At 47.7% G+C, this 24,007-nt stretch overlaps 1 protein-coding gene across 1 annotated transcript; it reads right to left on the bottom strand.

Moving 5' to 3' along the window:
* Positions 1-234: 234 nt before the first annotated feature.
* On the bottom strand, positions 235-22,499 carry ITIH6 (inter-alpha-trypsin inhibitor heavy chain family member 6). The gene is made up of 12 exons (XM_043974930.1): positions 22,227-22,499; positions 21,368-21,522; positions 18,889-18,999; positions 18,028-18,275; positions 11,983-12,152; positions 11,222-11,338; positions 8,516-8,687; positions 5,608-7,665; positions 4,146-4,199; positions 3,912-4,025; positions 1,144-1,533; positions 235-775 (listed from the first exon to the last, which is right to left on the bottom strand). Exons 1-12 carry the CDS (start codon positions 22,326-22,328, stop codon positions 579-581), a joined length of 3,888 nt encoding a protein of 1,295 aa, XP_043830865.1. The 5' UTR covers positions 22,329-22,499; the 3' UTR covers positions 235-578.
* Between the last annotated feature and the right edge of the window lie 1,508 nt (positions 22,500-24,007).

Raw genomic sequence — 24,007 nt, 5'->3', positions numbered from 1 at the left:
CTGGGTGTATTGGCACCTGGCAGAGCATTCCCATTGGCCTTTCTCCTTCCTCTCAGTAGGCAGAATACTAAGACCTGAGGTTTTTTGTTTTTTGTTTTTAAATTTTCATTTATTTATTTATTTTGTGGGGCAATGAGGGTTAAGTGACTTGTCCAGGGTCACACAGCTAGTAAGTGTCAAGTGTCTGAGGCTGGATTTGAACTCAGGTCCTCCTGAATCCAGGGCTGGTGCTGATCCACTACGCCGCCTAGCTGCCCCCCGAGACATGAGTCTGAATCCTACCTCAAACACTTACCACTTAAGCAAGTCACTTAAGCCACTGGGACTGTTTCCTCATCTATAGAATGTGCTTATTGAACTTAATGCCCTACAAGATCTCTTCTAAATGTCTAAGATCCTACCTCTAAATGTCAGATCTTGTCGAAGAAGAGGTGGTCAGGGAAGGAGAGAAAGCAAGGGAGGGGGAAGAAGAGCAGGAAAGAGGGACTGCAGGGCAGCGTAGGCAGGAAAGACATCCAGGTCTAAGGGCAGGTTGGGTGTGAGGGTGACGTGTTCTCCCAAGAGGGAGTAGCGGCCCCTCAGAGGACAAAAGCCTTGTAGGGACTCCCCAGCAGCTTCCCCACGTCCTGATGCTTCACCCTCCAGCAGGGGCCCCCAGACAGCAAGTCCTTCCCTGCGATGACAGGAAGCAGAGGCACGCTGGGGCCATTTGACCTTTCCAGCCAAGCCCCACTAACTGTTTGCTTCACAAAGAGATCTGTGTGCTGGAATTGCCCTGTAGCAAGAGATGAGCAGAGAGGGATGTGCTGTTATTCCTGGGGCTTGGCGATCAAATGCCCAGGCCAACCAACGGGGTGACGATTCCTGTCCCATCCAGCACCCCTAGGTGTGGCAAGGGTGTGATGAGATAAAGGGAGTCTCCATCCGGAGAGTTTCCCGAAGGATCATATCGAGGGCTTTGCCAACTGGAACGCTAGTTTGCAGAACCAGGAAAGGCTTTTTTTTTTTTTTTAGCCAAAAGGGGATCTCGGAAATGGGAGTCGGACTTGGGAGGCAGCGGCCTGGTAGTAGCAGGGGAATGGGTTTTCTGTGTGTATGGGAAGGGAAGACCACAGAGAGGATATAATGCCAGCATTTTCTCACCTAGGAGGCCCTGAGCAGAGCGGCTCAGGCCGTGCCCATTAACCATGTAGAAGCCAAGATGGGGGAGCCTCAGCGGAGTGGGGTGCCTGTCACGGTGCCTCTTGATAAGGAACTCAAAGTGCAGGCTGAGACGGATGGTGAGGGTCCTCTGGTGCTGGAGAATCAGCTCGAGTCCAGGCCCATGCTGCAGGAAGAGAAGAGGCTGGTCCCAGCTGAGTCTCTTTGTCATGCCCTCCATCTCCAGGCTGACGTGGTGCAGGCTCACACGGATGACAAAAGGGTCCTGGAGTCTCCTCACAGCCACCACGATCTTGTCGAAGTAGGTGCGGGTCCGCTGCTCACCGCCAGGCTTTGGAGGTGCCCCCAGGAGGTGGCCACTGACATGGAGCCCTGGAGTCAGGGGAGACATGGATATTTGTTCCCTCAGGTGCTCAGCAGTCTTACAGGTTTGAAGCAATGATGCAGATCCAGTACTAGGGGAAGGGCCGGGAGGGCTGAGTGTGAGGCTACAAACCTAGGATGAGTGGCTTGGGGAGAGACGGGCTGTGTGGCTCAAACTCTGGGAGTTTGGGATGTCTTTCGCAATTTGGAATCTGAGACTCAGAGATTTCAGAGACCTCAGTCAGAAACCATGGTAGCCAGATACCTCATTTCACCAGTGAGGCCAGTGGTGAAAATAGCATTTAGTCAAGAGGAAGCTCAGAGACCATGTCATTCAATTCCCTCATTTTAGAGCTGAGGAAACAGGTCCAGAGAGAAGGGACTTAGAGTCTAAGTGTTGGCAGCTGACGTTCCAACGTAGCTGTCACACATCCCCGCCTCAGCCCTGCTGCTCGCTGCTTCTCGGCGGGCTCCCATTCGTCCCTCTGCAGGCCTTTTTGAGGTCTTTGGGAAAGTTTGACTCTCTCTGGATCTCTGGCTCACTGCAGATCTATCTTTGCTCTTTGTGTGTGTAAACTAGAAGTCATTTCATCTCACTTGCCTCACTGTGCCTCAGTTTCCTCTTCTGTAAAATGAAAGCAGTAGACTAAATGACCTCTGAGGTCATGTAGGTCAAAAATAGAGATAGGGCCTTTTTTGTAGGCAGGGATTTATTCCAAGTTACTTGACAAACACTGAAAGTGGGGGAAAATAAGTGAGGTAACTAGGTATTAATATGGTAAAAAAAAGGCTCAATAGCTGTCTAGTCTTGTCACCCCTTTGAGAAGTGGGAAGCTAGTCTGGTTGAATTGGAAGAGCAGCTGGCCAAGGGCCAAATGAAGACTGGTACAGGCCTGGAGGCCTGGAGGCCTTTCTGAGCATGCCAACTTGTGGAGACAGGACACTGTGCCAGTCCCAAGCGGCAATGGAGTCAGGAAGCAGCTTTGTGGGACGGGAAAGCATGGGGGAGGGATTTTCTCTCCTTTGCATCCCAATAGGAGACAATGCCTTCAATGAGGAGCAGGGAGAGATGCCCAGAAACGGTGAGAGTGTGGGGGGGAAGCGGCCTCAAGCCACCCGACTTCTGCCAGTAGAGAGCCAAGCACACAGTCCAGAGAGAGCCGGCCCTGGCAAGGCAGAGCTGAGCAGTGGAGAGGAGTGGGCTGAGGGAGCCCAGCCCAGTGACTCCCTGCTCAGCAGAGAGCCGTGCCTGAGTTAGAGCACAGGAGAAGAAAGGAGAGAAAGCGGCCCTCCCTCCCTCTGCTATAAGAACTAGGGCTGGGAGTTTGCCTGAATCCCATTCAGTTACTAGCGGTGCCTCCAACACTAACAGTGTCCGCTTCCCAGGGACACCATATCCTGGCTTGATGGGCTAGCTACTGGGGAGCTGCGTGGATAGCTGTGGGCTGATTTCTAATAGTCAGTAGACATAATTAGCAACCTGTGAACGCTTCCCGGGAGAGGCAGCCCCAGAGGGGGTACTACTTGTACCGAAAAGGAAAGCTTTGGGGCTTGCCTCACTCCATGCTGGTGCCCAGTGTGTACATCCTTCCCTAACCCTAATTACAAAGGTACTCGTGCCCTTTATCCTTTCCCCACTGGTGAGTGGGGGCTACATGTCTTTGAGACGAAGAGATCCATCCTTGGTGCTATCACTCAATCTTGATATTATCCCCCTCCACCCCCCCAAAACACTCAACCCAACCAACCAAACAAACAAACCCTAGGCCTCTGGACTGCTCAGCAGCTAGGTGGCACAGTGATAGAGCACTGACCCTGAAGTTGAGAGGACCTAAGTTCAAATCTCAGCTCCTTACTAACTGTGTGACCCTGGGCAAGTCACTTAACCCCATTGCCTTAAACATCCGGGACCATCTCCAGTGGTCCTGATAACTATCTTGCCACTGGACCCAGATGGCTCTGGAGGTTGAGGTTGGTGACCTTGCACAGCCCTCCCTCACTTCAATCCAATTCACTAAAGTCATGATATCACCGTGATGTCACGGTCCTCTTGGAGAAGGAAGGTCAAACAACAACTCAGATACCTGATACTTCTCGAGTCAGGAAGCCTGAGTTTAAACTCTGTCTCTGATACTTCCTAGCTGTGTGACCCTGGGTAAATCACTGAACCTCTGCTGATCTCATGTAAAATGGGAAGAATGAAAGGCCCTGCCTCCTCTGGTTGTTGGGAGGCTCCAGTGAGACCACAGACACCAAATGCTCTCAGTGAGCCTTTCTTTGCTGTTTCTTCTGTCCCACTGGTCCTCTGTTCTGGTCATGCTGTGACTGTCAGTCCCTGCCTTTCCCTGTCTCTCTGCATCTTCATCCACTTTCTCTGTGCACCTTACCTGTTTCATGGTCTCCGATGAGCTGAAGTGTGTCTCCTGGCCTTCCATCCACCGTGAAACAGATTCTACTCTCTGAGTTGGGCAACCGAATCTCAAAATGTGGGTCTCCATCCACTGTAAGGCACAGAGACACCCAGCCCCATCAAGGAAGGAGTGCAGGGGAAGCCACCAGAGGCTTCTCTCATCTGCTGGGCCCCTTCTTCCAACAGATGGAAAACAAAAGAGTTTCCTTACCTGAAGAGGAGAAGGTAAAAACTGATGGGGATTTCTGAGGCTTGCCTTGAATCCCTGGGGATTTAGAAGAAGAAAGAAGAGGCTTGCTGTAGTCCCCAGCTTTTCCCCTTTTTCTTTGTATTTTTATCTTCATAGTATTTTATTTTTTCCCCAGTTACATGCAAAGATAGTTTTCAACATTCAATTTTTCTCCTTGCAGGATGATTTTTTTTTTGTGGGGCAATGAGGGTTAAGTGACTTGCCCAGGATCACACAGCTAGTAAGTGTCGAGTGTCTGAGGCCATGCAGGAGAATTTTGACCCCCCTCTTTTGCTAGGCCTTTGAGATTTATGCCTATGGCCAGTGTGTCTTGCTTTCCTTGAAAGTTTGGGGCCTCCCTAAAGACTGGACTTGTTAAGTTACCTATGAATGAATTTGTAACTAGCCCAGAGAGAAGTCAAGGTAACAAGCATACCCCAACCCTGCTTCCCTGCTTCTTCTTCTTTTTTTTTTTTTTTGGTGAGGCAATTGGGGTTAAGTGACTTGCCCAGGGTCACACAGCTAGTAAGTGTTAAGTGTCTGAGGCCGGATTTGAACTCAGGTCCTTCTGAATCCAGGGCTGGTGCTCTATCCACTGCGCCACCTAGCTGCCCCCGCTTCCCTGCTTCTAGCCCCATGCCCCAAAGACAGGTTTTTCTCCCCAAGTCTCAGAGACCCACAACCACAGAGGAACATTCCAAGACCCAGAAATGAACCAAGGTACCCAGAGACACGTTGTTACTGAGATATGGAAACAGTAACTCAAAAACCTAGCAACCCCACAGATACACACAAGTACACAGAGATACCCAGAGAAAAGCATCAAAAGTCAGTCACAAGGGATGGCTAGGTGGTGCAGTGGATAGAGCACCGGCCCTGGATTCAGGAGGACCTGAGTTCAAATCTGACCTCAGACACTTGACACTTACTAGCTGTGTGACCCTGGGCAAGTCACTTAACCCCAATTGCCTCACCAAAAAAAAGTCAGTCACAGAGATATTCTGAGGGAGATTACCAGGGATGTGTGTGTGTGTGTGTGTGTGTGTGTGTGTGTGTGTGTGTGTGTGTGTGGGTGTGGGGGGTGTGGGTGTGGGTGTGGATGTATCCCAGAGACCCATAATGGCAGAGATGACCATAGAAACCCATTGAATTATTAAGAGGTCCACAGGCACACAAACAAGAGAAGTACCAAGGGAGTGACATTCAACAACTCAGAGACATGCAGAGACATTCACAGATCCTGAGACTCACAAGAGATATCCAGAGATATGAAGGGAGTCATGACAAGACTCAGATGTCTACAGAGAAAACCCTTCAAAGACCCTTAGAGAGTCACTACACTTGGGGAGCGACATCCAAAGCCCTAGTAGGGCCTACAAGCAAGTAGGGGTTTTGAACCTGGAGATATTTGGGAGAAAAGTTCATGCTGTGGGGAGAGCCTCACCAGGTCTGCTGCCTTGTCTGGGGGTGTTGGGGAAAGTGTAGATAGCTGGAGGCTTCAAGGACTCAGAGAATCGAGAATCTGGCAGGATTTCCAGAAGTTGGCCTGGCTCCTCAGGGAGAACAAGAACACTGCTCAGGTTATAGGGAGGTGGGTGATTTAGGATAGAGAGGGATGAGGAACTTGGTCTGGGGAAGGACTGAGACTTAGGAACACTAAGATTGTACAACAGTACTCCAGTTTGCGGGAGAGATGGGGAAGCAAGTTGGGGGGGAGATGAGGTGCTAGGGTCCCACGCTATCAAAATATCAGGACTTGCTGTGACATTTCGGGAAAAGAGAGTGGCAGGTCTAAGCAGTGATGGGGAGCTCAGACTGTGGGAGGTTGGCTGATCCCATTTGGGGGGAGCATCCTGGGATGGGATGTTTGGCTTAGGTTGTGACAACAGTTGGGCTTTAGGGGGAGATGAGGAACTGGGTTGGTGGGGATTAAATGTCAGATTTGGGGGATCTGGGGAGACAGGTCTGGCGGGAAACTGGGAGCTAAACTTAGAGGGGGACAAGGTATCAGCTTTGGGGGAGGATGGATTGTGTTGGGGGGGAAACTGGGGGCTTGGTTTAGGGAAATCTGAAGAATTGGAGTTTGGAGGGTTGACATTTGGGGGGGACAGGGATCCAGGTTTAGGGGGCCCCGGAGAGACATATTTTTGGATGGATGAGGAGAATGAAATGTCAGGCTTTAGGGGAAACAGGGAGCCAGTTCTGGTGAGAGATGGAGAAACAGCCTTGGGAGGAGATGGGGAGCTCAGTGGCTGATTAAGTGCTGACGAGATGTTAGGACTTGGGCGAATGGGGGTGCTTGCTTTAGGGGTGGTTAAGAAGTCAGATCTTGGGGGAGCCAGGGAGCCTGGATTGTACCGAGATGAGATGTTTGCTTTGGGGTGCAATAGAGCCCCAGCTTGGGGGGAGGTCAGTAGTGATGGGGTGACAGAACTCGGATGAGCGGCAGGGCCTGCTCTGGGAGGAGACAAGGAGCCAGTCTCGGGGAATGAAGACACTGTGGGTTTCACAGATGATGGATGAGCAGAATGTGGCTGTACCCAGGGGCCAGGTGGAGTTGGATTCTGTTGGGTTGCCCTGGGATTCCCTGCTTTGGCTGTGGCTGAGGGCCTAGGGGAAGTGTTGGTGAGTTTGGCCCCCTGGAGCAGGGGCTCAGTGGGGCCGGTAAGGAGCGGAAGCCTTGAAGACTTTCCAGGAGCTGGCAGGGCTGGATGTGGGCCCTGCTCCCCCCTGTCTTCCTCCTCTGGTTTCACCACAACAAGGGAGGTCAGGGGCGTTACAAAATGGAAATGCAGAGAAAGGTTGAGGGCCTTTTGGCCCAGCAGTCTGCGGGTAGCTGAATCATTGGCCCCAAGGCGGGCCTCCAGCAAGCCCTGGATGGTCACATAGGCCCAAAGGCGCTGAAGGAAGCCTTGGCCTAGCTTGAGCTCCCTGTGGGACAGGCAGCCAAATGCGGGCTCCCTACCACTGGCGGCCTTCTCACTCCGAGCAGCTGTGAGCAGGTGGTTGTGTGGGCCCCGGGCCTCCAGGTGCACCCGGAGCTCAGGCTCCCTGTGACCTAGCTGGCCCACCACCACCAGCTCAGAGCCCCCGAAGTAGTTGGGGAAGTAGCTCCGTAGCGGATTGGCCCCCCCAGCTCGCCCGGCCTGGTAGTGGAGGTGAATGTCAGCTAGCAGGGGGGAAGCGATGCGATCGTAGAAGCCTTTAAGCTGCAGGGCAGCATCCTGGTCCTCTCGGATGCGGTGAGCTGTGCCTCTGTTCTCCAGCGAGAGGCGGCGAAGAAGGGGAAGGTCAGCATCATCCCCCAAAGCTAGGCCGAAGAGGGCTGCCTGGCCAGCCAGGGCCCTCTGGGCGTTGGCAAGGATGCGGGCAGGCGAGGTCACTCCCGCTGTGGGTTCCCCATCGGTGAGGAAGATGACCAGGCGAGCCTCTCCTGAGGGCCCCGTGATGCTCTGCTTCAATATGGAAGCTGCTGCCAAGAGAGCTGCATTCATGTCTGTCCCTAGGGAAGGCAGAGACCTGGCATGACTAGCCAGCTCCCCACCCCACAGGCATTATCCCTTCCTCCAGCTTGCCTGTTGCCTCTTGGGTGGGCTCCCCTGCCCCCGTCCCAGTTCTAATGGCTCCTCTTGCAGAATGCCTTCCAGGACAATTGATCCTCCTTCCCTTTGCAAGGTCCCCATCTGTGTTATGGACCTGCAAACCTTCTCTTTGGCTCATTCTCAGGGCCCCAGCCTGTCTCTAGCCAGTTTATGGGGTTGAGTCTCATCTCTCTGGACAGACTAAGAGTTAGTAGCTCTTCATCCTCTCTGAGTCTCTGGTTTTTCAATGGATGTCATTCCTGACACCCTACTCAACTTGGATGGGATTGCTCCCGCTGCTCTCTCTCCTACTCTACCTCATGAGGCCAAGACTCTTATCTCACCAGATGGCCATGAGGGATTGAGCCATCCGACAACCATCCCTGCCCTGTCTTATTCCCCAATTATTCTATTTCTGTGTTACAGAAGGGTAAAGTGAGGCCTGGGAAGAGTTGGAAAGAGGGGATGGATGGTGCCTTTGAACTTTGGCCTGTCAGAGATGGGAGGGGCCTTGGAGAGAGGCCTGCTGACTCCACCCCTCCCTGGGGATTAGGAGAATGTGGAAAGCAGGGAAGCCAGCCACCAGCCTGGCTTCCTTACATGACAGAGCAGGACAGTGAAGCCCACACAGCGAGAATAGGAAGCTTGAATAGGGACACTCTCACACCTGTGACTGGTCAGGGGTCTTCAGAGATCTGGTGCTCAGCAATCCTGGGAAGGGGTGGGGTGGGGAAGGGGATTGAAGCAGGGAGGGAGACCTCACATACGAACATCTGCCCGCCTGCATTCTGCCAATGTAGGCCTTGGCCCTTTGTATGTTTGGGGGTGTGGCCTGAATGGAGCCCGTGGCCTTCCAGATGTGGACAATGTCAGAGAAGGTCACAATGTTGAAATGGTCCTCTGGGCACAGGTCCCCCAGGATCACATGCATGGCCTTCTTGGTCTGCAGCAGTCAAAAGATGGGTAGAAACCATATTTAAGGTCATGTTTCAGATCACTGTATGTGCCACATGGGGAGGTGGGAGGCCCTGCAGTGGTCAGAAGGATCAGAGTTCAAATTGGGCCTCAGAGCCTCTCAGCAGAGAGCATCTTCCTGAGTTCAAAGCCAGCCTCAGACACTCACTATCTGCGTGAACCTGGGCAAATCACTTCACCCTGTTTGCCTCAGTTTCCTCACCTGTAAAATGAGCTGGTGAAGGAAGTGGCAGAGCACTCCAATATCTTTGCCAGGAAAACCCCAAAGAGTCATGAAGAGTAGGACATGACTGAAACAATTGAACAACAACCACAACAATCTGACATCCAGTCTTATTCTCCCCCCGTATTTACCTCACCTTTATTCCCACTTCCTCCAGGCAGCCCTCCCTGACCACCCTAAGCCATGATGGTTTCTCCTTCCTTATTGGTTCAAATTTAGAAGATTAAGAGCCATCTTGCAATCGATGAATGATCAAAAGGATATGAACAGGCAATCTTCAAAGGAAGAAACTTAAGTTAGCAATGACCATATGAAACAATGTTCCAAATCACTAATAGTTAAGAAAAATGCAAATTAAAGCGACATCGAGGTTCCTCCTCATATTCATCACACGGGCAATGCCACTACTAGGCCCAGACCTCAAAGAGATGAAGGAAAGAGAAAAAGGAGTCCTGAGTACAAAAACATTTATAGCAACTCTTTTTGGAGTAGCAAGAAACAGGAAACTAAAAGGTGCCTGCCTACCTATCAGATTACGGTATATGCATGTAATGCATATATATGGTGCATTGCACCATAGGAAATGACAAAAGGCAACTGGGCAGACACCTAGGAAGGGATGGCACAGTGAGGAGAGTAGAGCCAGGAGAACAATTTCTATACTGGCAACCTTATGGAGGAAAATAACTTTGAAAGACTTTTGAGGGGCAGCTAGGTGGCACTGCAGTGGATAAAGCACTGGCCCTGGATTCAGGAGGACCTGAGTTCAAATTCAGCCTCAGACACTTGACAATTACTAGCTATGTGACCCTGGGCAAGTCACTTAACCCCCATTGCTCCACAAAATAACCAAAAAAAAGAAAGAAAGAAAGGAAGAAAGAAAGACAGACTTTTGAGCCCCGAGTCTACAGCAGAATTGTCAGACTCTTAGATCAGAGCTTGCAAGTGGCTTGCAAGGTGATAGACTCAAATCACAGGATGATGAATGAATGAATGAACAAATGAATGAACGAATGCATTTTAGGACATGCTGGACATAGGACTTTGTTTTGTTTGACTATGCAAACTTGTTTGAGGGTTTAATTTTATTGTATTTTAATTGTTCAGTTAGGTGGCAGTGGGAGATAGAGATAATAAATGCCTGTATAACTACCTACCTACCTAATAGATTTTCCCCTCCTCTGAGTTTTTTTGGGGGTGGGATGGGGCAATGAGGGTTAAGTGACTTGCCCAGGGTCACACAGCTAGTAAGTGTCAAGTGTCTGAGGTCAGATTTGAACTCAGGTCCTCCTGAATCCAGGGCCGGTGCTCTATCCACTGTGCCATCTAGCTGCCCCTATGATATAGTCTTATAGAGCTGCCTTGCACTGAGAGATCAAATGAGTTGGCCAGGGTCATAGAGCCCACTGGTGTCTGATTTAAGACCTAGATCTCAGTCCCTTTTGATTCCTATGCCAGTTCACTGGCCACTCTGCCCCTCTGCCAGGATGTCTCTTTAGTAACTCTGTAGAAATAGGAAATGAGGTAGTTTGGCATGATGTGTTCTGCTTCTTTTGGATGCCCACTATATGTCTCCGTAAAAATGCGTTTTGTATTTTTGCCAGGAATCCAAGTCAAGCTCTTAAGCCAATAGGTTCTCTTTCCTTTTTTTTTGAAAATCAATTCAGCACCCCTTCCAGTCTCCATGGCTAGAGAATGGATGGCTCAGCCAGTCCTTTTAGTACCTTGAACAGTGATTCATCTGTGTTTCAGGACTTAAACTCATCGAAAGTCAACTAGGTTGAACATCTCACTCTGTCCCTCCTTATCTTGGCCTTAATATCCCTGGGAAGGGGGTGGGGAAGAGGCTCTATCCTGTCTGGTCCAAAGATTACTTTTCTGGGCAGAAAAGAAAGAGAAGCAAAATAACGCTTGAATAATTCTGCCTTTTGGGAAGATGTAGTTCAGCCTAGACAGTTCCTCAGAGGCTAAAGGCCCACTTGGTTTTGTTTTTTGCTTTTGCAGGACAATGAGGGTTAAGTGATTTGCCCAGGGTCACACAGCCAGTAAGTGTCAAGTGTCTGGAGCTGGATTTGAACTCAGGTCCTCCTGAATCCACTGTGTCACCTAGCTGCCCCCTGAAGGCCCACTTGGAGTGGAGATGTCTGGATAGGCAAGGGTTGGATTCCATTACTTTGGGAGGGAATTCTGTCTGTACTTCTCTGATTCATACTCTAGAATCCAGGCCTAGAATTCTGGGAGATTTATCCAACACTTCCCCTCTCCCAGGCAATTATTACCTGCTTCAGCTTTGTTCCAGTCATAGAGCCACTGACATCAATAACGAAGATGATGGTTTTTTGCATACGAGGTAGGTCTCTGGGGGCCAAATAGTGAACAAAATAGCCATCGTAGATCTAGGGAGAGACCAAAAGAGATGGAAAGAGAAACAATGTTAGAGAGACAGAGACACACATGAAGATAGAGAGATAAAGACAGAAACAGACAGAAAGACAGAAACAGAGAGAAGGGTACACATACATGCGCACTGAGGGAGAGGGAGGAAGACAGGGGGAGAGAGAGACAGAGAGACAGAGAGAGACAGAGAGACAGAGACAGAGAGAGAAACAGAGGGAGACAGAGACAAAGAGAGAAAGACAGAGGGAGGCAGAGAGAGAGAGACCGGGAGAGAGACAGAGAGAGACAGAGACAGAGAGATATCAGGGGAGATGTCAACAGAGAGCAGCAGAAGAAATCCCAACAGATCCAAGGTTTGCCCTTGGGACACTGCGTCATGAAAATTTACCTGATGATAGCAGCTGGGGGTTAGGACACAGAGAGGCCTGGAAGGGCATCACAGTTTTGCTTGTTCCACCCTCGACCCCTTTAAGAAGTCCTTACTAGGAGACTAAGAACGTGGCTCCAAGGTGAGAAGATGAAATAATGTATAATGTGTGAGCCAGGTTCAAGGTTAAGGGTGATGATGCTCTCAAGATTAAATGTAGATGGTAAGTATAGGCAGGCTCCCTTTAACGTATTCCTGACTGAAGGCCCAGATCACCTGCACATCGCCGATGACGTCCTTCATGGTCACATCATATTGAATCACAAAGTCCCCCATGATGCCCCGGCTGGAGTAGGCAGCCTGTTCATTCAGTGTTGGTGTGAAGGTGACCCGTGCGCAGGTCTCCTCTTTTTCAATTCTGGTGGATGTTGGCAAGTCAGCCTCACCTGTATGGGGGTGATCAATGATGAGAAGAAAGGAGCCACCCAGCCCAGGCCCACGGGCTAAGTGAGGAAGGGGTAGAATGGGGAGAGAGTGAGGTCGATCCTCATTTGGCCTTTGGCTTTGGCTGTCGCCCCTACTGCTGACCCCTCCTCATCCCAGTTGTCTGCCATCCCTTCCTGAGACTGAGCTCTTGACTACACAGTGACCTATTTGGTTCTCGGATCATTTAGTGAGATGTGGGATGGTGAATTTCACCTCCCATAGGATTGGCCCTATGTAGATTCTTCTTTTTCTACTCTTCTGATTGCTCCCTCTCCCCCCACCCCCATCCCTTGCTCAACCTCAAGGACCCACAGAATAAAGCCCTCTTCGAGTTCTATCCCCAGAAACAAATACAGCTTTTTGCTCTCTGTGGGCAAATTTGGTCAAATTTGGTCAAATTTTGGTTTGACAGAAGATGAACACTTCTCCTAATCTTGCCCTGGTCTCCATTTCTAAGAAGTTCAGAGACAAAGTCAATTCAAAGTCATATCAATCAGCTCAGGACAGGGGACTGATAACATTGTCTCTCCTGCTGACCCATCCCCTGTCCTAAGTCTCTTCTCTGTCCATGCCACTGCCCTGTTCCAAACTTTTCATGACTATATAGGCTGGTGCCCCCTCCACTCCAACCTCAACTTGTACAAACCCCACCTTCCAGTCAAATTGTACTCCTAACCAGCCGGGCCCTATCTCCTTTCTCCATGAATCTGCCTAGTAAGGTGACACAGTGGGGATAGAATGCTGGGCCTGGAGACAGGAAGACCCAAGTTTAAATCTGGCCTCAGATACTTCCTAGCTGTGTGATCCTGGGCAAGTCACTGGGCAATTCTCTGTTCACCTCAGTTTCCTCTATAGGGATCATAATAATACCTACCTCCCAGTGTTTTTATGAAGATCAAATGAGATAATAATTGTAAAGCATTTGATATATCATAAGCCCTTTCTGAATGTTAGTTATTGTTGTCAGCAGCAACAGCAGCAGTATTGGTATCCGTATTTGCCCAAGCCATTCCCCACACCTGGAATTTGCTCCTTCTGCCTCTCAATCAATTAGAAAAGCAAACCAAACTGGAAACAGTTTCTGTCCTCAAGGAGCTTAGCGTGGGGAGCAACATGCACAGATATAGGGCTATACAGAATCAACACAAACAAATGATAGAAGTGGAATTAGGCTTAGTAAGTGGGGAAGTTTAATGCCCATCCTTGCCATTCTCTCTATCATTTTTCTTAGGTAAGCACAACCAACAGTAGCTCCATTAAGCTCCAACTTATGGTGCCAACTTTCATGCGGAATATTCACTAACCAGCTCTTATGAGATGTCATGGGCTGGTTCTGGCCCAACCTTGGGTGCCTCAAAGATCATTTCGGGGGAGCTACTAGTAGGCAGAGGGTTCATGTAGAAGGCGGAGTTTGGACTGGGTTTTGAAGGAATCTAGGGACTCTAAGAGGTGGAAGTGAGGAGGGAAAGCAGCAGACTAGGCGAGGGGGACAACCTTGCAAAAGTTTGGAGTTGGGAGACGGGAAGTTGTGTGAGGAACAGCAAGTCGGTCAGCATTGCTTGTGCCATACATGTGCGAAGGGAAACGATGTGCAATTGGGCTGGAAATAGAAAAAAGGCCAGGTAGCGAAGGGCTTTAAATGGGAAACAAAGGGGGATTGTGGGTCAATGGCAACATACTACAATGTGACAAACACCCCATGGGCATTTTGAATTGCATTAGTCTAAAAAGAAATAAGAAGAATCTGGAGATGATTCTTCCACCCAACCCTGAGCTAGACAAGCCAAGGTAGGTAGGAAAGGGAGGGGTGCTTCCAGCAGGGAGCCCTCAAGGGGAGCCCACAGAGGAGCAATCCTGGAGTTCTTTGAAGGAGGGGCTTCATTTTGCCCACCAAAATATGATATAAATGATACAGATATGGTGTTGATACTTTAAACCAGGGAGAGATAAAGCAAAGAAGACTATTGACCAATATCCCTAATAAACATTGATGCAAACATTTTAAATAAAATATTAGCAGGTAGGCTACAACAACATTAAACATTCTGACCAGGTTGGATTTATAAATCCACAAAAACAGGGTTGGTTCAACATAAGGAAGGAGGAAGTGAAGAACGAATGGAAGGGAAAGAAGTAAACATTTCTATAGAATCTACTATGTGCCAGTCACTGTGCTGTGATAATATAATAAATATTATCTCATTTGATCTCATTTGACCCTCAAAACAAATCAAGAAAAATATTAATATAATAAACCATGTTAATCATTTAAATAATTAAAACCATATAATAATACCAATAGATGTCCCTCCGACCAAAAAAAAGCTTTTGACAAAATCCAAACCTGCTTTTGTCAAAAACCCTAGAAACATAAGAATAAATGGACCTTTTCTTTCTTTTTTTTTTGTGTGAGGCAATTGGGGTAAAGTGACTTGCCCAGGGACACACAGTTAGTAAGTGTCAAGTGTCTGAGGTCGGATTTGAACTCAGATTGTCCCTGAATCCAGGGCCAGTGCTCTATCCACTGTGCCACCTAGCTGCCCCTGGACCTTTTTTTAAGGTTGTAAATAAGATCTGTCTAAACATAAGAGTAAACATTATACATAATGAGGGAATTGAGGGGGATTAGAACAGCAAGTGGTGAATTGTGGGAATTGAATGAACTATACTGACTCCATCTTGTGACTCAATTCTGGAGCTAGGTCAGTTCCATTTCTATTCAGTTATGGGTCTACTTCAAATTGTGCTTTGTGAGAAATGTTTATTCAGTTGGGGAATTGGGAGAAAACCTCATTGCAGTGTTTGGACCTAGTCCTGTGTGACTGGAAAACTGGACCACTTCTCCCTGCTGTTTAGCAACCCTTAACCAAGGACCTTAGCTATGCTGAACAGAATCTGGTCAGATTCAAATATTAATGCAAGGAGTTTTCTCACAATCGGGCTCGGTATTGATCAGTTACTGTTTCCATGTTCCTTTGATTGTTTATAGATACTTGGGGGGAGTGAGACATCTCTTTTTCTGAATTCAGGAAATTGTACCTTTTTATTCTCTCCCTCTTAACTTGGAAAGGACCTAATCTTTCATCCAATGAGAAATCAGACTACCTAATGTATTATTGTTTTTTTAATTAATTGGCCTTATTTGATTAATTGTTTTTAGTGTATAAAAGTTTGTCTCCCCCTGTATTCAAGGTCCAGCCCTAAGCTGAGTAAAGGGCCTTTCCGATAAGATCAGTGGTAAAGCAAGGGTCCTTATTATTACCAATGTTATTTAGCATAGTGCTAGAAATACTAACTATAGCAATGGATATAGATAATTAAGAAAAATAGAAGGAAGAAATGTAGACAAAGAGGAAAAAAATTATGGCTTTTGTAGATTATATGATTATTTGTTTAGAAAACCCTATAGAGTCAGTCAAAAGATTAATCAAAAGATTTATTAAATTCAGCAAAGTTACAAAATTTAAAATCAATCTAAGTGAGTCATCAGCAATTCTTTTTGTTTCTGACAAAGCCCAGAATAGAAGAGCTAGAAAGGAAATTCCATTCAAAATAACTATAGAAGCCATAACATTTGGGGGAGTATATCTACCAAGATACACTAAGGAACTGTATGAATCCAACTATGAAACACTCTTTTCAGAAAAAAAAAAGACAGACATAAACAGCTAGAGTAATATTGATTGCTCATGGGTAGGCAGAGTGAATATAATAAAAATCATAGTACTACCTAAATCCATTGACTTATTCAGTGTTGCACCAAACTCTCACAGAAATATTTTGTAGAACTAGAAAGTTTCTCTGATAAAGGTAACCTTTCCAAGGGATATAAGGGACTGATCCAAATCCAAGCACTGAGGCTGATTCTGTAACATCTTTTAATCGATCCTATTTCTAGTTCATTGATTTTGTCCTACAACTGCCCAAGTCACGGCTCTTTCTTTCTGAACTTAGTTCAGAAATTCAGCTGGACTGTAATGATTATGACGTTTAGCGATCCATTCCTCCTGTTAGTCACTGTTCTGTTCTTGCCTCAAGGAAATCTTGATACAGATGGAAACCACGGAGTCTGGTCTAGCATCTTTTTTTTTTTTTTTTCTGGTCTAGCGTCTTTACACCACCAAGCTATCCTTCAAGGGTGTTTGGCTTGTTATCCAAAGGGATCCACCATTTCTAACCTTTCAGGTGGACTCGAACAATGAATATTTCTTATTCACAGGAGGCAATGAGGGGGTTATTGCTAGCCCCTCATTCTCAATTTCCAAACAATCATATCGTCTCTCCTGCCTCAGCTTTGTTACCAATTCTATTGATTTCGTAATTCATGAATTTGAGCTCTTTTAACCAGTCATAACTTCTTCCCGGGACTTTTGTGCCTCAGTGTACCTCAATTTTAACTTAAGAAATTTATACAGATAAGATTCATTCATCAGTCAATAAATGGCCCAAGCAAATGAAGAGGCTGTTTTCAAAGGAAGACATCCAAGCTATCGATGGATGGCCAAATCATTAATTAGAGACCTGCAAATTAAAGCAACCCTGAGGTTCTACTGCATACTCATCACGTGGGCAGAGGTGAGAAAAAAGGAAAACGAAACAGGTACATTAACACATTGTTGATGGAGTTGTGAATTGGTCCAGTCATTGTGGAAAGCAATTGGGAACTATGCCTAAAGTCAGTAAACTGTGCCCTTTGACTCAGCAATGCCACTACTAGACCTCAAAGAGATCAAAGAAAGAGGAAAAGAATTCATAGGTACAAAAATATTTATAGCAGCTCTTTTTTTAGTAGCCACAAATGGGAAACTAAAGGGATACCTACTTATTGGGGAATAATTAAATATATTATGGTATATGCATGTAATTTAATATTATTGCACCATAAGAAATGACAAAATGGACAGTTTCAATGGAAACTGGGCAGACCTCTGTGAAGGGAAAGCAGAGGCGGGAGAACAATTTATACGCTGACAACAACACGGAGGAAAATGACTTTGAAAGACTCTAGAACAGAGGACTGAAGATCAAGCACACCACCGGCCTCCTGCCAGAGAGGCAATGGACTGAAGATGCAGAATGAGCAATGCATTATGGAGCATGGCCAGTGCAAGAACTGGTTTGCTGGAATGTTTAGACTTCTTGTGAGGGTAGTTGTCTTTCCTCTCTGTGCTAAAACAAATCTGTGTGCATCCAGGGAGGAGTGGAAGCCATTGATCCTATCTGCTGGTGCTGTTTAGCTCCCTTTCCTCTTCTAGCATCACATTAGAGTGCTTCAAGCCCCCACCCCCTCCAAAAAAAAGCTCAACACTTTCTGCCTCCAGCCCCACAAGTCCCTCCACCTCAGCTGATAGCTCAATATGCCTAGATTGTAGAATCACTTTGCTTCCTGTTGCTTTGCTTTGCAACCACAAACATTCCAGTGTCCAAAGAAAAGCAGAACAAGAGAATTGAATACGGAAACTGGGAGCCTGGACTCATTCTCAACATCATTCATGTCTCAAACTTGAACTGTGACCAAGACCCCCCCATCTGTCTGTTCCTCGGATGGCCAGCACTGGCTGTCTAGATCCCTGGCCTCTGTCTGCCTGGATGTATGCCCCAGCCAGACCCAACCCTGCCCTCCAGTAATACTTAGTTCCTGCTTTCCTCTCAAATTCACGGGTGCTTTATGGTCCACTTACAAAATGGTTTCCTGACTGACCCTAGTAACTTTCCTTCTGCCCTCTTCATCTGATCAGTGGGGTCACTTTGGTTCCCTTGCCTGTCCAACCTTGTGTCTGCCTTTTCCCCACTCTAGGCTCAGGGCTTTGTGGTTAAGAACTGCCTAGCACATACCTCTAACAGCGTTGGTCAGTAGGTGGCTGGTTCGGAGGGGCAGCACATGGATGTAGTCAATGCCAGTCCTCTCTGATACCGTCACTTCCACACTGAGATTTAGTACCACTTGGCCAGGTCTAACACTCACAGCATGCTGGTATTTCCCCAAGAGTCGAGGGAGCAATTCCTCATAGGTCAAGGCAAATGTCACCTCTCCACCCACAGCTACACTTGTGGAAATTTTGAACTTCTTGACCTCATCGTCTCTGGGGATGGAGGGATAATGGGAAGGTGACAGGAAAAATAGTTATTGTCATAACTCATTCGTGGACTCATTTCCCCCTCTCATCACTTGGTTGATTCACTCCTTCATTCATTCAGCCCTATAGAATTCATTCATTTTACTCATTCATTCTCATGAGTCTCATGAATTCACTCATTCTTTGTGTTGGTTCACTCATTTTACTCTCCAGGTCATTTAGTGTGGAATCATGTGCATATTTATTTAGTCAGTCAGCTATTCAACTGCTCACATGGTCAGAGTGTTTTAAAATTGATTCCATCACTGATGCCCAAGCCAACTGTGACGCCTGACCCTCCTGCGCCTACTTGTGCTCTGGGGTGGGAGTGGGGGGCGGAGGAGACCATCCCCCCTTGTATATAGAACTTTAGAACTAGAGAAATAAGAAGCTGTTGATTTGCTAACTTCTCATTAAGGAAGCAGGAGCGTGATTGGTCACCCCCCCACACACACCCACACCCATTCCGTATTTGCCTAGAGACATTTAAAGGGGAAGAGAAAAGGCCAATGGGAGATGGGAAGTGAAGGGCCTGGCCAAGGTCATGCACATGTGGAAAGATGGACCTGGAGAGCCTTACTGGCTGGCCACATGGGCAGCAGTCTGGCCTTGTTTCCTGGCTTCCTCGTACATTTTCTTAGCCTGGTGCTTCTCTTTGACTTCAGCTGTGTAGACTTTGCCATTGATGGTCCTGATGGGGAGAGAGGGAGGCAAGGAATTACTAGGCTTCCCTGGCTCTCTCAGGTGTCAGGAACCTGGGAGAGTATCTACCTCAGGTCCAGATAAGGCACGCAGTGTTAGCGTCACTGGCGTATTTTAACCAAACCACACTAAGCTCTTCACTGAGGCCTCATCAATCCCATTTTTTCTACTCCAATCGACTGTGCTATTTTACTGATCAGTAAACTGAGGGCCAAAGACTTTCCCAAGATCACACAGATTTCTGTGGAAGTAATACTTCAACTAGATGACTTCTGAGGGGCTTGCCAATTGTGCTATTCGATGACTCTTACTATCTCTTTATCCTGTTAATTATCCTATCCTCCCCTTTACTCAAGAACCTTTCAAGGCTCTATATTGTCCACAGTGCCTGGCACATATAGTAGGTGCTTAATAAATATTTATCAATTCTCTCTCTCTCTCTCTCTCTCTCTCTCTCTCTCTCTCTCTCTCTCTCTCTCTCTCTCTCCTCTCTCCTCTCCTCTCCATCTGTCTGTCTATCTCCCTCTCTCCTCTATCTTTCTCTGCCTTTTCTCTCCTCTGTCTCTTTCCTTCTCTCTCTCTATGCCTCTCCTTCCCCCGTCTCTTCCTTCCTTCCTTCCTTCCTCCCTCCCTTCCTCCCTCCCTTCCTTCCTTCCTTCCTTCCTTCCTTCCTTCCTTCCTTCCTTCCTTCCTTCCTTCCTTCCTTCCTTCCTTCCTTCCTTCCTTCCTTCCTTCCTCCCTTCCCCCCTCTCTTTCTTTCTTTCTGTTTCTTCACTCCTGCAATGGATTATATCACCCTGGGTAATAGAATAAACCTTTGGCACCCTTTTCCCAGTGGCCCAGAACAAGCCACTCTCTGTTGCTGGACCTGAAGTGGGTGGATGTGTCTGTAGGGTGTGTGCTTTCCTGACCAGAAAATGCAGTCTCTGGCCTCCACACAGAGAATACTCTGTGTACTGAATTTAAGGGCACAGAAAGCTCTTGCTGACAGAAGACCTCTCAGTAATGGGGACAGTCTTCTTTCTGAAGGGGAGAGATTAAGTTGAATTTCTTTTAAAATCGAGTGTACTGGGGCAGCTAGGTGGCACAGTGGATAAAGCACCGGCCCTGGATTCAGGAGTATCTGAGTTCAAATCTGGCCTCAGACATGACACTTACTAGATGTGTGACCCTGGGCAAGTCACTTAACCCCCATTGCCCCACAAAAAACCCCCAAACAATAAACCCCCCCAAAATAAAATCTAGTGTACTTAGTTTCACCCAATTGAATAGTGTGACCTTCTCCTTGGCATTTGAGGTCTTCCTAAAATATAGCCCACCCTTTCTGTTAAGAGTATTCCTTTTCCCTTCCTACACTGCTTCCTTCAATCCATCCAGGCCAGTCCCAGGGTCCTAAGATTGAGAGCAGGGAGGGGCTGCTGAGATGACCTCATCTAACCCAACTGGCTCATTTCTGTAAGTGTAAGGTGTAGAGGGTGGGGCTGAGGCTACTTATGGTCATGGGTTCGCAGGGCTGAGAACACTTTGGGGACCCTATAGTCCTACCCCTCATTTTAAAGATAAGGAAATTGAGCTCAAGAGGGCAAAGAACTTGTGTGAGAGCTACTTCCTAGGAGATCTGGGAATCAGAGATTCCTGGAATCTCGATGGGAAAGGATTCTGGAAGATGTGGGAACTCCCTCTAGAGAATACATCCAGGCTCCTCTTGAAAATCTTGAGGCACAAGGACCTGGAGTCACAAAGGTCTGAGTTTGCATCCAGCCTCAGATACCTTAGCTGTGTGACCCTGGGCATGTCTATCAGTCTTAGTTTCCTCAACAGTGAAATGGGCATGATCTCAGGGAAGAGAGAGTCCAGTGGGAAGTACCTGTAAGCCTTAAGGTGGGATCCAAACACTTGCTATTGCTGTTGTTCCCTAAAGGTGCCTTATGTGTGTTTTGCCTGGCTCATTTCAGGAGTTACCCCCCTCCCACACCCTGCCCTTTTAGCTTCTCCCTGTTGGTCCCAGTCCTTCCCTATGGCTAATTCCTTTAGCTGAGTTAAAGACAGTGACCACATCTTCCTGATCTCTAAATCTTCTCTTTTCTTTTGTCAAGCTCTCTCATTCCTCCAACTGATGTTGATAATCACAACGGTGATGACAACCTGTCTTGCTTTGCACAGTGCTATACAGACTGAAATGATCTAAGACCATCACAACAAGCCCAGGAAGGAGGTGCTATTAGGACCTCCATTTTCCCCAGTGGGAAATGCACTGCTCATCCTTGGTACTTGAGCTTGTCAATTGCCCTCCTAAAATTTGGCACAGCCCCTGTGGAACCTTCAAGCTCTGAACCTCCCTCCCCCCAGACACTTACATGGTAAAGTTGGAAATGAAGGCCATGCTGGGTAGATCCAGGTCGAAGATAGCTTCCTGGGCTTCCGAGTGTGGGTTGGTCATGACAGACACAACCTGGGTGTGGGCATAGCGGGACACAATGGTCGAGCGTATGGAGAAGCGTGTCACTGTAAGCTAGAGGGCAGAAGCCTAGGCTTCAGAAGCTGGCTTGGAGGTGTGGGCCCAAGGAATGGATTCATAGGTCCCAATGAGTCAAAGAATAGGAGGCATGGATGCCCAGACATCCTCTAGACTCTTCTTCAACTAGCTCCCTGGGGAGCTAGGTCACACAGTGGACAGAGCACTGGCCCTGAAGTCAGGAGGACCTGGGTTCAAATCTCACCTCAGATACTTCCTAGCTGTGTGACTCTGGGCAAGTCACTTAACCCTAATTGTCTTAAACATCTGGGGCATCTCCAGTGGTCCTGGTGTCTATCTTGCCACTGGACCCAGATGGTTCTGGAGGAGAGAGTGAGGTTGGTGATCTTGCACAGCCCTCCCTCACTTAAATCCAATTTACTGCAAGGCATGACATCACCCAGGTGTCATGGTCCTCTTTGGGAACGAAGGACAAATGACCTTCAGCTCCCAGGGTCTGAGGGCCCTAAAGTCCTAGAATGTTAGGAATGGAAGGGAGTTGAGGGGTTGGGGTTAAGGAAGTGGGATTCATTGAATCCTCCAGAAGCTTCCTGGAGGTTCTTTTGCCTCCCTCTGCTGACCATGCCTATTCTCCATCTTCACCATGTAGAAGGGCACAGGAGAATGGGGGGCCAGCCAGGCTGGCCTCTCGGGGTGTGGGGTGTGCCAGGCCCTTGAGGCTCTGGTGGTTGGGTACTCACCTCTCTGTGGGCCATGAGGCTCCCAAGGACTTGCCTGAAGCTCAGAGCGACAAATATTGCCAGAGAGGAGCCGAGACACCCCTGGGCTCTCAGGAGCTTCATACTCTCAGCCTCTCTGAGCTGGGCCAGGAAGGCTCTGCAAAGCACATTCTAAAACACGCACACATTTGGCAAAAGCACCTTGGTCCTGGAAGCCTACGGGAATTTCCTTTGATCCTCCCTTCTCTCAAGGGGGCAGGAGCATAGACAAGGAAAAGCCAACAGCTTTCTCAATCCAGCTTTCATTCGGACACAAGCGGGGATTGTCCGGCTCGGCAGCAGAGAGGCACCGGCTCTGGATCCGCCTCAATCCTCCTCTTCCTTCCTCTCCCCAGCCCCCCTTTCTCTCCACACCCCCTTCACATCTCTGTCTCCTCTCCTTCTTGGGCTATGGTCTCCTCCCCACTTCTGCCTCTCCCACTCTAGCCTCTTCTATCTTCATGCTTGTCACCTCCTCTCAACCTCTCCCCCTTCTTCCCTTTGAGTTCCCTCCACTCTCGAATTCCCTCTAACTCTCCCATCTTCCGGGCTCTCCTCTGTTTCCCACTTTTCCCATTTTGGTCGATCTTTGTCTCTGTCTCTTTGTATTCTTCCCCCTCTTTCTTGTCCTCTTTCCTTCTCTTTTCACCATCTTCTATCTTTATCTGTTTATATCTGTCTTTTCACTCTGTCTCTGTCTCTCTCTTTTTTGTGTGTGTGAAGCAATTGGGGTTAAGTGACTTGCCTAGGGTCACACAGCTAGTAATTGTTAAGTGTCTGAGGCCGGATTTGAACTCAGGTCCTCCTGAATCCAGGGCCGGTGCTCCATCCACTGTGCCATCTAGTTGCCCCTCTGTCTTTCTCTTAAACCTCTTTTGCTTCCTCTTCTCTGTCTATAGCCCTCTTTTGTCTCCCTTTCTATTATTTCAGTCTACTCTCTTCTGTTTCTGTTTTTTTTTTTCCTGAGGACTTCATTTGTACTTTATTGAAGAGTGTTTTTCTAGGGCAGGGATGTGGGTTTTTTTTTAAGTATTTTATTATTTTCCAGTTACATATAAGGATAGTTTTCAATATTTGTTTTCACAGGATTTTTAGTTCCAATTTTTTTTTCTCCCACCCTCCCTTCCCTCCCTTCTCCCCAAGACAGAAAGCAGTCTGATATAGGTTGTATATGTACATTCACGTTAAGCATATATCTACATTAGTCATCTTGTGAAAGAAGAATCAGAGCAGAAGGGAAGAACCTCAAAAAAGAAGGGAAAAAAACAGTCCAAAGGTACAAAGAGTATGGTTCAATCTACATTCATAATTCATAGTTCTTTTTTTATGGATGTTGAGAACATTTTCTATCATGAGTTCTTTTTTTTTTTTTTTTTTTTGGCGGGGCAATGGGGGTTAAGTGACTTGCCCAGGGTCACACAGCTAGTGAGTTTTAAGTGTCTGAGGCTGGATTTGAACTCAGGTACTCCTGAATCCAGGGCCGGTGCTTTATCTACTGAGCCACCTAGCGACCCCCTATCACGAGTTCTTTGAAACTGCTTTGGATTGTTGCGCTGCTGAGAAGAGCCAAGTCTATCCCCATTGTTCATCACACAATGCCTAACCCTCTTCTGTTTCTAATGTGTCCTCCCTGCCGCCCCCCCCCCCCCTGCTTCTCCCCTCTCGTGTCCTTCTTGGGTCCCTTCTCTTGTCCTCTTCTCAGTTTAGCCTCCTTGCCTCCTCCATCTTTGTCTATTTCTCTGCATTCTGCTTCTCTGTCTTCT

The sequence above is a fragment of the Dromiciops gliroides genome, chromosome X (genome assembly GCF_019393635.1).
Source record: "Dromiciops gliroides isolate mDroGli1 chromosome X, mDroGli1.pri, whole genome shotgun sequence".
NCBI classification, from domain to species: Eukaryota; Metazoa; Chordata; class Mammalia; order Microbiotheria; family Microbiotheriidae; genus Dromiciops; species Dromiciops gliroides.
Note: the sequence above shows the minus strand (reverse complement) of the source record. Positions and strands in the feature narration are given on the sequence as shown.

What these genes read in the sequence shown, in the direction of transcription:
- ITIH6 (XM_043974930.1), bottom strand. Translation starts at nt 22,328, where the DNA reads ATGAAGCTCCTGAGAGCCCAGGGGTGTCTCGGCTCCTCTCTGGCAATA. An exon ending in ACTGACCAACGCTGTTAGAG is followed by an intron (nt 12,153 to 18,027) that starts GTATGTGCTAGG and finishes ACCCCCATACAG; the next exon opens with GTGAGGCTGACTTGCCAACA. An exon ending in CTCTGCTCAGGGCCTCCTAG is followed by an intron (nt 776 to 1,143) that starts GTGAGAAAATGC and finishes CTCTTGCTACAG; the next exon opens with GGCAATTCCAGCACACAGAT.